General features: G+C 37.7%; 1 protein-coding gene across 1 annotated transcript in view; it reads left to right on the forward strand.

Moving 5' to 3' along the window:
• PTPRN2 (protein tyrosine phosphatase receptor type N2) overlaps positions 1–17,432 on the forward strand; it is a 959,094-nt gene that overhangs the window by 922,905 nt on the left and 18,757 nt on the right. Inside the window, exons 18-21 of the mRNA XM_065400104.1 lie at positions 5,462–5,581; positions 6,825–6,991; positions 13,056–13,109; positions 15,365–15,429. Coding sequence (XP_065256176.1) covers positions 5,462–5,581; positions 6,825–6,991; positions 13,056–13,109; positions 15,365–15,429 — 406 coding nt within the window. The remainder of the gene's footprint in view (positions 1–5,461; positions 5,582–6,824; positions 6,992–13,055; positions 13,110–15,364; positions 15,430–17,432) is intronic.

Below are 17,432 nucleotides of genomic sequence, written 5' to 3' on the forward strand. Positions count from 1 at the left end.
AATTCAGGAATTTGTAATTGGTCTTCCAGTCATTATATAGCTTCAGCAGCTCTCCTACTAGGCTACTGCCTTTTGAGTGTCACTGACTGTATCTTCTATAAGCAGGAGTGCTACATTGCCAACTTGAAAGAAGCACAAGGGCCTGTGATGGGGTGTTTACCCCATACAGGTTGCAAAAGGGTTAAGATGGCCCTGAGAGGCCAATTAACCAGCCTTGGTGCACCTGGAAGGTAAGCCAGGACTAATTAGAAGTAAAATGCACCAGGGGGAGGGCAGGGTTTGTCTTCATAGAAAGCTGGATGAGCCCAGTTGTGGGGAGGAGACCCAGAGAAGAGAAGGTAGGAAGTGCCCTTTCACTGGGAAGCAGCCTGAAAAGAAGGCTGAAAGCTGCCTGAAAAGAGGGGGGGTGGGGGGGAGGATCAGACAGGCTTCTCCAGGGAAATCTGGAAGTCTTGCTGAGATGGGACTCTGATGACCTGGAGCCTGCCTGGAACCCTGAGTAATAGGAGGAGCATGCCAGCCCCTGGATCAGGGGATTGATTGAACCAGGGAGGAGGAGGAAGATAAGCAACAGCCGTGCTGAAGGTTTCCTTAATATACTTAGGTCACTCCTGCAGCTGGAGTAGGCCAAAAGGACAGTAGGGGAAATTGAGGCACAGCTGCTTCAATGACACATCTAGCCACAAGGGGGGGCATGTTGTGATGACAACTTTGTCACAGGTAGTGGCTTGTCTGGGATCCACTGAGAACCCCTCTGAAAAAGGAGAAATAATGGAAAAGCTGCAGAATGGAGGACGTAGTCTGCATGTTGGCAGCACAGCAGGATCAGACCCAGGCTGCCTCCAGCAAAAGCAGCAGGCAACCCAGCAGCTGCAGCAGGAGCATTTCCTGCAATGCCTGGGGAAAATTGACCTGAGGGAGTTGAGTGCCTCCTGGTGAAGGAGACCTCAGCATGCCAGTTTCAGGGTTGGTGAAGCTGGGGTCAGACAATAACCTGGAGACATTTTATGTATATTTGAATGGATGGCTAGGGCAGCAGATGGGCAGAATCATCCTGGGTGTCCCAAGTAGCACCTATTTCTGTCAGGGGAGGCCCAAGCAGAATATATTCCCTAGTCACATTCCCTAGCTAGAGAAGTCATTTTAGATCAGTTGGAGCTGACACCTGAAGCCTATCAACACCACTGTAGAATGGAACCATTCCCCCACGGAATACAGCCCAGGGTGATGACTCAATGGCTCTGAGACCTGGCATTGTGCAGGCTATACACAAAGACATACTCTATAGGGGGAATTATGGATCAAATTTTCATAGAACAATTTCTGCAGGTTCTACTAGTTGGAGCCCAAAGCTGAGTCTGGCCATTTTGGCCATTTTCTGCCAGCACTGTAATGGAAAGAAAAGAGGCCTATTTGGAGACAGACAGAATCATAGAATATCAGGGTTGGAAGGGACCTCAGGAGGTCATCTAGTCCAACCCTCTGCTCAAAGCAGGACCATTCCCCAACTAAATCATCCCAGCCAGGGCTTTGTCAAGCCTGACCTTAAAAACATCTAAGGAAGGAGATTCCATCCCCTCCCTAGGTAACACATTCCAGTGCTTCACCACCCTCCTAGTGAATTTTTTTTTCCTAATATCCAACCTAAACCTCCCCCACTGTAACTTGAGACCATTACTCCTTGTTCTGTCCTCTGCCACCACTGAGAACAGCTGAGCTCTATCCTCTTTGGAACCCCCTTTCAGATAGTTGAAAGTAGCTATCAAATCCCCCCTCATTCTTCTCTTCTGCAGATTAAATAATCCCAGTTCCCTCAGCCTCTCCTCATAAGTCATGTTCTCCAGCCCCCTAATCATTTTTGTTGCCCTCCGCTGGACTCTTTCCACATCCTTCTTGTACTGTGGGGCCCAAAACTGGACACAGTACTCCAGATGAGGCCTCACCAAATAGAGGGGAATGATCACATCCCTCGATCTGCTGGCAATGCTCCTACTTATACAGCCCAAAATGTGGTTAGCCTTCTTGGCAACGTACCAAGAGTACCAAGCAAGCTGAGTGCTGGGCCAGAGTAAAAACATCACCCCAAGAAGGCAGGAAGAGGTAAGACCCCAGTCTCCAGAGGCTGAGGAATCCCCACCGGGAAGAAGAGTCCTGGGCAACCCTAAATCTTGGGGCGCAGATGAGCCATCGACCCGCAGCCCAGTTGTTCCCCCCCAGGGGAAGCATCGTGGAAGGTAGCCAGGGAAGCCTCATTTTGTGTTTCAGCTGTGGGCGATTGTGGTTTGAGAGGCTCCTTAAGTCAGGGTTGAACACCACCCTTCATGGGATCCATCAAACTGAGGCAACAGGTACTGAAGGGCCTGGGGGACTCAGGCTGCAGGCAAACTCTTACCAGGGGAAATAGACTTCCGTCTGGTATTATAGACCGACACCTCCCATTCCACATATCTTGTGTACACGGAGGCACCCGAGTCTACCCACCAGATGTGGTGGAGTTAGAGGTACAAGGCCAGCATGGCTGAGTGAGAGTCAGAGGGTGAGGAGTTTTCTATGGCCTGTGATCCAGGGCAGAGACTGGCAAGGTTTCCTGGCCTTGATGTGGTAGGGGATGGTACCTGAGCCAGTAAGGGAGAAACCTACTCAGGTACTGCAGCTACAGTAAGGGATGCTTAGCCCTTATGGGCACATATAAGAGGATTGGAGGGACTTGTTAGATCACTTGGAAACTCTGAGACATCTGCACAGCCTGGAGGAACAACTGGAGGAAGCAAAGCAGGACTTGGCAGAAGTATATGCTTCCTGGCAGAAAATTCTAATGCAGGCAGCAAAGTTAGAGCAGAACCTGATCTAGACAAAGGTGGAATTGGAGAATGAAAAGCAACACTAGCGCTTGGGCAGGAACTGTCTGCACTTCAGGAGGCAAGAAATTCTGGGAAACAAGGGCCCGAAGTATTGTGCTCTGGGGTTGTAGTTTCTGAACCCCCCCCTCAGATTATGAATGAGGTCATCCATTGGCCACAATGTAAAATTCTGTGGTCTGGATTTGGTCCATCCCTCTTCTACTTTTATCCATGAAGAAATACAAGTAAATGCCTGATGGCCCAACACAGTGTTTTAAAAAATGGAGAAAATATGGTAATCTTAAAGTCCCAGTCAATGAGTCTTAGTGAATATCTCTTATGTATGGTAAGCACTGGAGATACAGTCACAATTGCCGGTGGTGGTGGTGGTGACGGTATTAGATTGCATTGCCTGTTTGATTTAGTGTGTTTGACTTCTATGTTTTCACACAATGACCTTAAAGAAATATTATACCCCAGAGTAACTTTGAAATTGTTTGTTTAAATTAACTTTCATTTGGATTTATGCTTAATGAAATCTTCAGAGATTCAGACGGCTCCTCTGTAATGAAATGCTGCATCTTTGAACCAATGAACAGTGTAGCCAAACAGTAAGATTTCCTCTCTAAATGAGTGGGCTTCTATAATGTTACACTTGGGTGGCACAAGCAGAGTGCGAGATGATTAGTTTATGGTCTAGATCATTGTATTTTTATTACACTCATAAAAACTGTGTTTCTCCTCATTTTCGTAATAGCTTCAATGAGCTTCTATACCTTCTAAAGGCACATTACATTGTTATGTGATGAAAGTACTGATTTAGTGAGGATAGTTTTAAAGCCTGTATACCTTAAAGTAAGAATTCTTATCTTAGTCTGATTTTGAACTAAAGAAGTCTGAAGGTATGTGGGCCTGGGTGAAAATGGTGGTATCTTCCCTAATATACCTAAGGTGTCCAGATAAAACCAATAAAAATCCACCAAAGAAAGAGAATAATTTTAATAAATTCTATACCAATTTAACCCAAGTTTACCATTTTTGCAGTGTTGAGAATTGGTGGCAGAAGGGCCTGGTGGATTCTAAAGATCTTGTTAGGAACCTCAGTTCATTCAGAGAAGACCAGTCTTTTGGGGGGGAGAAGAGGGAAAAATGTATTTACTCCAAGAAAAAAATTAGCCATAATTTGCCTATCTGTGCCCCTCCCCCCACCCCGTCAAAATCACAAAAAAGCCCCAAACTTTAGAAACCCAAAATATATTTCACTAAGTTTTGGTATAAAAAGATGCTTTAAGGATGTTAACTATTGTATTGCATAAGGAAACAAATTTATGTTTAAGGAAAATATTTTTGTACACGTGCAAGATAGATTTAAAAGAGGAGACTTAATACTATTAAATGGAAAATCTTTTTATTTGACTGTATAATATGCATTTAAAAAATTTTATTGAATGTATCATTTTTGTGCCGTTTAGATAAAGGCCCTTTGTATTTACAAAATTTACATCTCAATACAGTTGCTTATAAATATTTCTGTGAAATAAACTTAACCCTTCACAAAAAGAGCAGTTTTCTTTTCACTCAGTAATTTAATATGCTAATAAAAAGACAATGAAAGTTGTATGCAAATATAACATCAATGTACACCATAATAATGTTTTTTCATGATTATGCTGCTCAATATTAATTCATAGCAGTGTTTTTGTTCACTCATGAGCTGTGTTTTGAACGCAGATATGCCAGACGATCTTTGCTTGTTTTCTTGTTTGTGTGAAAACATCCACAAACCCTTTAGTTGAAGAGCCTTGGATTCCTATTTTCCACTCTGTGGCTATTTTAAATTATTAAACAGTCATGCTGTTAGCTGGTTCGTTGTTCTCTTGTACTCCTGCTGTCTTGTTTGGGGAGTGGATAGCCTGGAGGATGGGTTGCACTGTTTCATTTTATATCCTACATAAAATTTAAATTAAAAATGTACATGTCTGCACATATATTTTAACACAATGTTTTTGAAAGGAACATTTATCCACCTGAAATAGTTCTCAAGGAAAGTTTTTTGTTGCCCCTAAGATTGGTTGGATGCAACTTTTATGACTATTTCATTAAGGTACTTGTTCAGCAGCTTTTTATACATAACAAACAGCAAAAAGAAACAAACCTGAGCATACAAACAGATTTCAGTTTGTGTTACCTTAGCAAGTCAATATATTGTTAATTACATGTGTCCATGCTGTTTTAGTGTAAAACATCAGACACGAAATAGTTGTGGGTTTTTTTTAAGCATTTCCTTTATGGATCTGAAAGTGTGAAAGAAAAACAGCTGAAAACAGTCCTAGGGATGGGAAGCTTTGTGGGGTTTTCTTTTTTTGTTTGTTTTTTGTTTGTTAAGGGCATAGATTGAATTCATTGGAAATTCTTTAATATTTCAGAGAAGCATGCAAAATATGGTGCCGGTTTATTCAGGGATTTGAAAGCAGCTGCAGAGTAAAAGTGTCTAATGAAAATGAAATAAATTTCCTGTGAATGGAATAAATTTTGATTGTGTGTCTGAGTGCAGTAATTATACATGTCACGCAATAATTAGGCAGTCACAGTGTGGCCATGGTGTCTGTCTTTGTCTGCAGATGGTCTGGGAGAACGGCTGTGTGGTTATTGTCATGCTGACACCCCTTACTGAAAATGGAGTCAAGCAGTGCTACCACTATTGGCCAGATGAAGGGTCAAACCTCTACCACATCTACGAGGTACTTAAACAAAATATCTGGTTGTAAACTTGACAGTTTAAGTGTGTGGATTGATTTCATACAGAGCAAAATATTGTTTAATCGGCTCTGACCTGTAAACTGAGTTGAGGTTTCCCATATTATGCTAGTGTAGTGGTACTTCTGAGTTGTTTTATGTTCACAGAAAAAACTATGCATATCTTGATAACAATGTAATTTTACATAGAAGAAAATGTAGTAAATGATAGGTTAAATATATTGGTAGGATAAAGGATGGAGAATCTCCTACTCATTGATTTGTGATTAATATATGAAAGTATGTAATAACTGAATATTTATATTTTTAAGGAAAATAGTATGTTTATAAATAATGAATTGTGCCTTAGGAGAGCTATATATGGATTATAGAGAAAGCCTGTGTGTGTGTGTGTGTGTGTGTATAATTATATATATAAATTCTTCTGTAATTAAAGCTATTTACTTTTTAGCTTCAGCCTCAGTTTTATGTGAAAACAATATTTACATTCTTTCTGCTTGATATATCTGGCCCAGTATATCAATCATATTACATTGTTGCTATATACAATGACTTTTGGGTGTCCATTATTTTTCCTAGTCTTCTGGTTTAGTGAATGAAGACAATAATACTATAATGGACACGGTGTAAAGAATAAATGATAAATGATTCTGAGGAATAATAGTTAGTTGAACCCCGGAGTTATGCATTTTTTTTCTAAAATATTATCAGTTGTAAAAATGATCCCGTTCTTCATATTATGTGTAGGCTTCTGCAGAACAGAATAAATTGGCTGAAAGTTCTCAAGTGAAAAAGACTCATTTATTTATTTTTTATAAAGAAAACTACTCAAATCATCCTTGACAATCTTCTGGAAGGCAAGGCATTGTGGGTGTATCCAAGTGAAGAATGAAAGGGTAGATTTAAGGCATATTATCAAGTAGCGTCTTTCCCATATATATGACCCATCATAATCAGTCTAAAATCTCAACTTGGAGATTTTTTGACTTGTAAGAAAACTATCTAGAAATGTTAAAGTTAATTTAATGAAACAAAAAATTACTCCCCAACCCTGTAGCAAGAACAGCTACAATAGCTACTAAATAACAAACTATTTCCATGGTGTTGCCAATTCATAAATAAATCTTCTGCTTGTTCTTGTCATTCAAAAGGATTCCATATTCTTTGAAAGACCAACTTTCAACTTGAATTCTTGATTGCTGGTTTTTTCCTTTCTACGTAATGTAGGTAAATCTGGTGTCTGAGCACATCTGGTGTGAGGATTTCCTAGTGAGGAGCTTCTACTTGAAAAACCTACAGACCAATGAGACCCGAACCGTGACACAATTCCATTTCCTTAGCTGGCATGATCAGAAAGTTCCTGCTTCCACAAGGTCACTTCTGGATTTTCGCAGGTACAACACAAAGCATAACAGTCTATTTAATACAAATTTGGGGAACTATTTGTATAGGAAACACTTTCTGTTATCTTCTATATCCGTACTGGAGAGAGGTCCCTCAATTAATAACTCTATACCAAGTTTTTGAAGCCAGAACAATATGTTTATATACAAATGTAGGCTCCCGTTCTGCAATATGTATGCAGAAACAGTTATTTATTTATTTTTGGTAACAGGGGAGAGGGAGAGGGAGGCTGAGGTAATTTTCCATATTCTCCCACAAATTAACTGTTCCCTGGCTCTGAAGACTCACTCACTTATCCAGGGAATGAATGCATTTGTTTCTTCTATATATTTTTCCTGTGGCTTTGCATTTCTCTGTTTCACAACTATTTACCTGGGTTTGCATCTTCAAGACCTTTTGTGTGGCTACCCTCTGACCCTCGCTGCAGGAATCTCACAAATAAATCACTGTGCAGTGTGTACATGCTAAACTACCATTGAGTTATAGGCCAGTGAAGACAAGCCAGTGGGAGTTGCATGCCTTTAAGGACCACCGGGTCAGGCCCTTCGAGTTTATTTGGTTGAAAGAGGATAAAAGTCTGGGGAGGGAGAGGCAAATTCTGACAAATGATCTCTCAAGAATTTTAAAGGAAGTTGATATTGCCTTAAAATAAAGGTGCCATACTAATATACAAAGACAAAATTTTAAACTTTTTCATCTTTCTAATTAAGTAGTGGATCCTTTGAATATTTACTGTTAATCTAAATTTCAAAATTAAAACCAGGAATGACAAAGATTGGAGTGAAATAATCTCATTCTGCTTGCAAACCATGCTTAATGTGTCCAGTGTAGATGTTAATTTGTGCTAGATACTCCACAGTGATAAATTTGTGGCCAGTGAAAAGAGTCTCTGAAAAGTTTGAGCAATCAGTTCAAAATCCTGCAAGTTACCAAATACAAGCGTATAGTTTTCTCTTTACTGTAATGTTAATCTACAGACTGCTAAGGTAATTTAAAGGTCTCAGTTAAATGCTCAAAAGCAAGGAATTTTAAGGCCAATTTCTGCCCTCCAATAAATGAAGACAGTGGAAGCTATGCATGTGCATCTGAGGGAAGAAACTGGCCCTAAATCCAACTGAAGTTGGTGGGAGTTTGCATAATTGTCTGCTAGCAAAATGTTACCCTTGGAATTCAGGACAAAACTCCGTCCTTGAGCCATCACTGTGCTCCTATACGTTATATACAGTGAAGGTCACCTTACGTAACTTGGGTTTGATACTCAGATACAGCTCCTGCTGAAATCAATGTGCATTTTGGCAGGGCAATGCTCTATATATGCTACAGTGTCTTCATGCAAAACTATAGGAGGAGGAAGTAACAGGGAGCACTAGCATAAGAATGGAGTTGGAGCCGTAATTGAATTTTCCAAGGATTTTGCCCTGGCTTCTAATCCAGACTCTTAATATTACTGTAATGTGGTTTTTATGGCTTGATTTCCTTCTTTTTAATGGAACTGTGGAATAGAATAGTGCCTATAGTGAACTATCCTGTAGTGAAAGTCCTGAATTGGTTCCATGCTTTGCAATATGCAAACTGCAATTCTGAATTTCCACTTTAATAAACAATTTAATAAAACCAATTCTATCATGGTGTAAAAGTCCACAGCACTGTTCAAACACAGGGCCTGCTTCTGCCCCTTTGCAGTCAGTGGAAAGTTTGCTATGGATTGCCATGAAAACATCAATGGATCCATACGGCCTGGTTGTCTAATGTTCTGAGCACCTTCATTTCTCATTTACTTCAGTAGGAATAGAAGTTACTCAGTTCACTGCAGGATCAGGCCTATAGTGAGACACGATCCCTGACTCAAAAAGTGTGTAGTCTTATAATGAAGTTGTGTGGGAAATGAATAACAACACTATGAAAGGGTCCCACTGTATTTTAAAAGAAAAGAAATTAAAACTGGAAGAGGAAGGTAGTTCATTTGGCATGCTTCCTACTTGAGGTAGATGTCAGAATGAACCTGTTAAGATTTAACTGAGTTTTCAGTGTTCATTTAATATGTATTCACAGCCTACCATAACCATTCCTTGAGTGTAGATTTTGTATTATAGATCCATAATATTGAATGCATAGTAAAATTCCTCTGAAAAGTAATCTTTGCATGCACAATAGCTGCTTTTTATGACTCTCTCAGTTTCTTGGCCATCTTACGTTGTTTTTTTAATGACAAAAGGTAATGCACTATTGCTGAGATAATTTATTTTAGAATTGGTTTTTAGAATAAATGCTTTACACTCAAAACCTGCTATTTAAAGTTTCACCTGTGGTGAATTATCACAACTGAGTTATAAAGCCCTCAGAATGGGTGTCAGACAGAATATCGACATCCCCTTATTTAAAGTGGTGCTAGCAAGTGCTACTCTCATCCCTTTAATATCCATGTTTTTATGTGCATTGAATGTGTTTGTATATATATATATGGATATATGTGTATATTTATATATTCACATACATATATGAAGTTAAGCATATACATAACCAACCCTCTATTTTTATAATTCATCACCAAGAAAAATTGGATTCCCAAAATTACCTTGCCCAGAGTCTATGGAAATATGGATTCTATAACTATTATTGAAGTAAATTTTGTAAGTCTCTTTGGAAACTGAAAGTTTACATTTCTCTTCCTATTGTGTATCAGTGTTTTAGATGATGTTGCATGTAGCAGATGAATCCAACCTAGAGGAAAAAAACTATCGTATTTTAATATAGTTCTTTTAGGTACAAATTGCTGAAACAATATATATTAAGAAGTCCATACAAAATGCAGTGCTTAAAAGGTGAGGCTGCGACAGAAACCATTGGTCAGTTTTAATGCTTCTGGAGTCCTAATTTCATTTTGAAGAATAGACCAATCATTATAACTCTGGTCTAGCTTGTTAGTCATGCACTGATATGTGTAATTAAATATTTCTTGAGCCCAGAGGGAGCACATTTACACTTTAAAGAGAGACTGCTAAGCTAAAAGATAATTAGCATCACATGTGAGGGCTTTGCTTAAAATATATATATTATGCTATCACTTCTTGCTGTGTGCAATGGCATTTACTAACACTGCTCACTTTAAAAATGGACAAATTCTTATTTTGCCAGCTAATTAGCGGTTGCCAGTGTCATTTTTGTGATGTTGCAGCTAGTAATATGAGCCCAGTTGCATAGTCACAAAAGTGATCATTGGAAACTGTGACTCTGCTGCAGGGACAATGTGGGAAACCCCTTTTCTGAGCCTCTAACGACCTCTGACCTTTGCTTGCTGATGGTTTGCATGATGATTTCTTTTTCACTCAATGAGCCAAGGGTTGGTTTGTATTACTAATCATTCTTTTCTAAGTTAATTCTTCCTGTATATTTTATATATATATATATATATTTTCTTAAGCATTCAAGACTTTTGCTTACTGATGAATTTTCGATTCACTCTGCTTAGAAATGGGATACTGGTGCATTTCTTAAATATTTTCTTAAAATTGTAGACTAAGCTAGGAATCAGCTGGACTGAACCCCTTTGTTTTAATGTGTTTTCTGAAATGTGTGATGATAAAAATGTTTGAAACTTTATCAATAAAAATGATAAACATAAGCTGTATTTTTCCCAACATGTGTCTCTGTCTGTTTGATTTACAAATAGGTTTAGTGCAATTTTTTGTTGAGAGTATACTTTCCTCTGTAATTAATCACAACATGCTTAATATCCTGGAAAAGTTGCCATGCAATAAAGAAAGGAACCACACAAGTGCAAAAGAAATCACAAACACAGCTTGTTAGCTTTAAATGGAGAAAGTTACTCTGTCAGGGTGGGTGTGGGTGTGGAGGAGGGTAGAGAGCGACCAGCTGCAGATTGGACATATCATTGTATTGAGTTACGTTATAGATATTTGAAATCTAATTTACCCTGTAATAAAGAAATAATTAAATATCCAGTTTAATTTTGTGTTCATGGAATTGATTCCCAAATATGAAATTTCTCTGATGGTTATAAGCCTCCTGTATAAGTGACATTGAGAAATAATTAAAAGATGTATTTGTACAGAAAAATCTAACTCTTCAATTAGAAAAATCTTTTAAAACTGGGGGGTAGTGGTTGTTCAGGTTTTGCATGGTAATAAATTAGCTTGTTGTCAGTACCTGTAAAAATACCCTAGTGAAAGTAGATAGAGAGCATACTTAATTTCCGCTGTCAGGTTCTCTTTAGTGGTTTTACACAATTGCAGAGAATGTGACTTATTCTAGCACATTATCAGAACTCATGTACTTATTAACTCTTGTTATAGTAAGAATATGGATAAAACCCCTATGTTGAGTTGTGAGCCGTTGTGTGGTTTACAAAAATAAGCCCATGACTGGGAATAGAGAAATCCTGAGTTCTAGTCCCACCTCTACTAATTATTTGCTCTGAAGCCTTGGGTATATTGTTCACCTCTCTGCCTCAGTTTGCCTCCCACTAAAATGGGGATTAATCATATTTATCAACCACACGTGTGTTTTGTGAAGATTCATTTGTTAATGTTTATATCTTCAGAGTGCTGTCGCAAGTGTTATGTGCTTTACGAGAATGAAGTATCATTATTACTATGTATGGTATCTGGTTAGACTCTTATATGACAAAAGGCCAGTTGTGAAAACAGAGTTATTTGGAACATCATTGTAACATTGGTAGCCTGTTTAGGTCAAGTTGTGGGCATCTGAAAGACTGCCTTTCTAACATAGATCCTCAAGTATCTTTAGGCTATGCTGTAAACCATTTTTAAAGATATATGAATGTTTACCCAGCACAGATGTTACAGAATATAGATGAACAGACAAGAACTAAATGATTCAAGTGATTAGTGATGCTTTAAAATTTCTAATACTCATAGTTGCCAGATTCCAGCAGCACACTTTATCACATTTCTTAGCAGTTAAGATTCTGTTAAATACTTACTCTTAACAGTTAGCACCTTGGTGCATCTAGACCTCCTTTGGAAGCTGTCTTATAAAATAGTTTTATAGCAGACCTTATAGTAAGATCAAATGTCTAATCAAGGAGCGGGAAGGATTCTGATTTCTTAGAAAGAGTACTTTCCCCTTTTATCCTTTGTTCTGTTTGCGTTTTTAATGTATGTATAGACACTTTACATTTTTAGATGAGTAATGTGTTTCACATGTAAAATATATCTAGAGCAGTAACACGTTGTTGTTTTTTTAAAACCTATTTAAATAGATTTTAGTTCTTTAGTGTCATGTATTCAATATCCCATACTGAGTATCTTGGTTTGCTTCAACATTTTTAAATGTCTGCGTTGATATGAGAATAGGTATTAGTCCCAATACATTAATACAGCAGCATATCATTTAGTAGCCCTTTTTGGGCTTCAGATATATTTTTTCAAATATTTCAGACTGGTTAGCCAGAAATCTAGACAATAAAACTACTTATAAATGTTATGTGTGTAAAACTCTTCTATTGGGACCATAGCCACATAGCTCCCTGGTATTTTAGTTATCCCTACCAGAAATAATTAGATGTCTGAAAGAAGTTCTTTAGAGTAGTTATTCTTTGCTTTTTTGGAGATAATCTCTTTTTTTTGTACAAGACCACATTATTCTGACTGTAATACCTGCTTTCAATTTTGGCTTCACACAATGCACTTAAAAATTTCTGTGAGAAAGTTCATGAACTCAAGGTTCACCTTGAAAATCAAAACATCTTATGATACATAACCTGAGATTCTGCCTAACCTGCAAAGAGTTTGGGAAGAGAGTGTGTGTGTTTGTTGGCTAACCAGCAAATATGAGTATCATGAAACAATGTTTGAAATTTAAATTTATTTGTTGTAACAGGAAAATAGAAACAAACTTGAAGCAGAACTATGTATGTAACTTAGTTATTTATTATAACATGAGCTAATCAAACTGCATATTTCTTTAAGAATAGGGATGAATATTTGCTTTTTCTTACCATTTATGCTTTTGACAGTTGGCTTAGGAAATTGTACATAATATATTTATTAATTTTTGTCTGTTTTATTGCAGAAAAGTAAACAAGTGCTACAGGGGTCGTTCTTGTCCAGTAATTGTTCACTGCAGGCAAGTACAATTATTAAAATAGCTTTAGAGAAGTTTTTGTGCTGTAAGAAATTAACATAAATAAAACCAAATGGGCACATTAAAGGTTTAGATATATCACTACACAAATAAGATGATACCTCATGAACCAGGTCAAAGTATTTATTTAGTTTAGTTCTTATGCTAGTAAAGCTGATGGTGTGATTTCATATAAATCTGCCCTTTAATATGATCTTAGATGTTAATTCACAAGTTACATCTGATTTCTGTATGTTAAAATCTCATTTACAACTTTTTGATTTCAGAAATATGCTTCAAAGTTATTGCAGTGCCATGTATTCCCAATTTAGACTGTGTTCTGCATTGTTAATATTTAGATAAATGTTTTTATTTTTGTTGTTTTTAATAATCCTGATGAGAGGAAATGGGATGGGGAAAACTGCCCGCTGGTTGGGCAGTAAGCTTAAACCTTCTAAACGTAAATTCCCTTTAGGCCTGCCAGTGTGGTGAATGTAAATGGGAGCAGTTTGATGGGTCACTACAAAACATAAAGTAATAATGTAAATATTAGATTTTGTAGTTGTAGGGACCATGATACATAGTGAATGCCATGCTCTCATTCTTTAGCCACTTCCTTTCTATCTAAGATGCTTTTTTGGACAGGAAGATCAGGGGAAAGATCATAACTTTGGAAGGAAACACCACATATAGCTTATTATGTGCTCCTCCATGTTAGTGGGGGAGAGGGGCAGCATATTTTGCATGTGTCACAAGCCTGCTGAGATCATTATGGAGGGACAGGATCATATAACACATTGTGTGGTGATACACTCCAAGAAGATGCACAATATGGAGGGGAGCCTGTGTCTCACTAAGGAGGTCCAAGAAGGAAGGAATATAATGTAGAAAGATCTGTCCTTTAAAATGTTTGCAGGCCTTCTCTTAATCTAACCAATGAAAATGTCTCTAACATTCAGCCTAGCAGTTCTTGTTTTATTAGGTCTGGCCACTACATTGTCACTCACTATTTGGATGAATTAATAAGACTCTGTTTCTTTGTTTCCCTCACAGTCAGGAATCGGGCGTGGGGTAAAGAGAGCGAGAGAGAGCTTAGTAGCACTGGCTGCCTCTCTGCAAAAATTGTTCTAGTAAATGATACAGATCAAACTTCTCCCATTTATGGAGGCTTATCAAAGATGTAGTTTCATAGCCTATGTGTAAATGGAACTTATAAAGCGCATTACAGTGTTGTGTTTTTTCTCCTTAGTAATACTGTAGACAAAGCGACCTATCACTAAAAATAATTTAGTTGATAAAAAATGACTAATCAATTGGTCACACATGCCCATTTTTAGAAATATTGGGGAGGGAAGTGAAAAAAGTCTATTACTTAAAGTCTTAATTATGTTTGCTAACAGCAACCATAAAAGAACATCACGCTGCCAATTACAAGCTGCTCCCTGACAGGAACACAAGCTGCATTCAGATTAGGGAGCTTTGCCTTCTCACAAGGCTTGATCACACATCTCCGAGGGAGGATTGGAAATACCCTAAGGTTAAAGATAATTTTTAGAAATCACATGATCATATTTTTCCCACTCATTGCAACTGAGGCAGAATTGAACAAGGAGGGTGGGAGAAGAAATCAATAGAGACATTTTTCAAGTCCAGATGTCTAATATCCTATTTCTTGGTGAAGAAAGAATTTGATCCTTAAGTAATAAAATATTCTAAGTTCTTGGATGGGAGTCAAGGAGAGTGGAATGTAACTGAAAGGGAAATGCACCACTCTGGGCATATGCAGACTAACCTAGCTGCGCAAGTACAAATAGAGTTAGCAATCATTTTTGGAGGATTCTAGATGCTATTCTATTCCCTAGCTCTCGTGTGACTGTCCTGTTGTATGATTCTTGATCTTGGATACAAGATTCCATACGCTTGTTATGTGAACACTTTGTGCATAGAAATGGCTGCCTGTTCTAGGATTACTGACCCTTTCACTGTTGTTCAATTATTTTTTTAAATAAACACATCTTTTGCTCTATAAAACAAAATCCTGCTATGCATGTAGAACAATAGTTAATCCTACATGAACAGCTTGTGTTAATTAAAGCCATTGCAAGCTTTCTCTCCCTCTCCTCTTACTCTTGTTTCCCTCCCCATTTATCCTCTCTTCCCCTTGTATGACACAGTATAAAAATAATGATAGCTACCTTTCTCTTTCTCGAGTCTAGATGTTCATTGATGGTTTTTTCTTTCTCCCTTTTTGTTGGCAGTGATGGTGCAGGAAGAAGTGGAACCTACATTCTAATTGACATGGTTCTCAATAAAATGGCCAAAGGTGAGAATCAAAAAGCTTGTGGCTTTCTCAGTGCTGAAAGATGTGGCGGTGTTACCATAGCAACACACAGAGAAGTATTCACAGAAGGCCCAAGAATAAATTAGAGGCAAATTGTACCCTTTACTGAATGATCTTAAGTTTATTTTCAGTGCTCATAGTGATTTAAAAAAAATAAAATAAAAAAAAGGCTGTTCATGAATGGAGTCTACACATGTATGCTATTGGAAGAGGCAGGATTTGTATCTTTAATTTTATTATTTTAAATATTTATTACAGCTAAAAAAAAAGCTTGAACTATATGATAAATATTTAGTGTTGTCTATCTAATCAGTAAATTGATTCCTTTCAGTGGGTTGTGCAAGCACTTCTCACCTACGCAGCAGTAGTTTAAACACAATTGCCTGCCTTTTGAGACAGAGTATTTCAGTAGATATGGCAATGGAATGGAATGGGAGTTGGCTGACCGGCATTCTAGTCTCAGCTCTGCCACTGTCTGTTTGTCAGACTTTGGACAGGTCACTTAACTTCTCTGTGCCTCCATTTTGCCCATCTGTGAAATGCACCTATCTATAAAGGGTGTTAGCTGCACAGCTGAAAATCATAGGTAATCAACATTATTATATATTATACCTTTATTTATTTTTTTAAAGTCTGTGGATTCCCCTAGGGAAGGATGCAGTACTCTTTCTTTTTATTCCCCCAATAAATATTTGATTATGGGAAATGCTGGGGTACATGGAGATAGTCATTGTCTGAGAAATAGACAATAAAATAAAGTAAATAACCCACTGTGTTAAAAGTGTAATAGTTGGGAATTTCAAAAGTGCTCAGCATTAGTCATTTACCTCAGTGGGAGCAGAGGCAAGCCAATGCTGAACACTTTTAAAGCCCTACCCTATTTCATAAGGACTTGGTCAATCAACACTTTACTTCTATGTTGTACCTCTTTCACCTCATTTCTGTCTGTTTGTTTTATAGTCTCACAGCGTAAAGTTTTTAGGGGTAGGGAATGTGTCTTCCTTTGTGTTTGTACAGCACCTAGCACTTTCAGAAATAAATAAATAGCAGTCTACTGCCTTCCCATCACTGTCTTTCTACATCCCTTTTTTGAAACTAGCTCTGTGGCCAGTCACAATCTTGCCCTGTGTGTATGTGAGTTTTCACTTTACAAGAAAACAATAATGCAGATTAGCTGACATATACATGTAGAAATAATATTTAGCATTTTGTCTTCTAATCACTGTACCAACAGTAGTTAATTCAAAGAACTGTTTAATCTTAGTCAGCTTCCTATACATAGTTTCAAAATAAAATCCATGTTTTGCAGTCTTTCTGTTGCTTCTGAAATTGTCATGTCCCAGAAATAATGACATTCCATTCCTTCAGATACAGGAGTTTGACATTTCTTCTCCCCTGTTTCTGACTGTTAACATGTCTCATCAAACACACACACACAAAGGACTATGTTTTGTGCCCTTGAGCATCATGTGGAACTTGCTATTGATGTGAAAAGAAGTTGTGTGCCTGCCTTATGTCAAGTCCCAGACTGAAAATTTTCCAGCAAAATTAGATGATTTTTTCCAGTCTCATTGGAAAGTGTATTTGTGTTTTGTGAAAGAATATGTAGGAATTTCAGCTACTTGGTACATTTATATTTCAAGTGGCAACTTCATCTCTCCAAATAATAGCTGTGATATATGATAAAACTAATGTACACCTCTGTTAAATATTTGTTATACTCATTTCAGCCATCAGCCAGGAGAGGATGTGATGAAGACTAGATTTAAAATATATGAAATTTGCTCGCATAGAGAAATAAATGAGAAATATTTTCTAACTTCAGGCTTTCAACCACTTAAGGAAGGGTTGACTTTGTTGTAAGAGCACTAAAGAATGTCATTTATTGACTCCATTGTACCATGTAATGTCAAATTCCATTTTAAGTGTGGGCTTAGTGTTGCACAATACAAGACAAGTCATGTGAAACTGGCCAAAGAAAGGAG

The sequence above is a fragment of the Emys orbicularis genome, chromosome 2 (genome assembly GCF_028017835.1).
Source record: "Emys orbicularis isolate rEmyOrb1 chromosome 2, rEmyOrb1.hap1, whole genome shotgun sequence".
Taxonomy (NCBI): Eukaryota; Metazoa; Chordata; order Testudines; family Emydidae; genus Emys; species Emys orbicularis.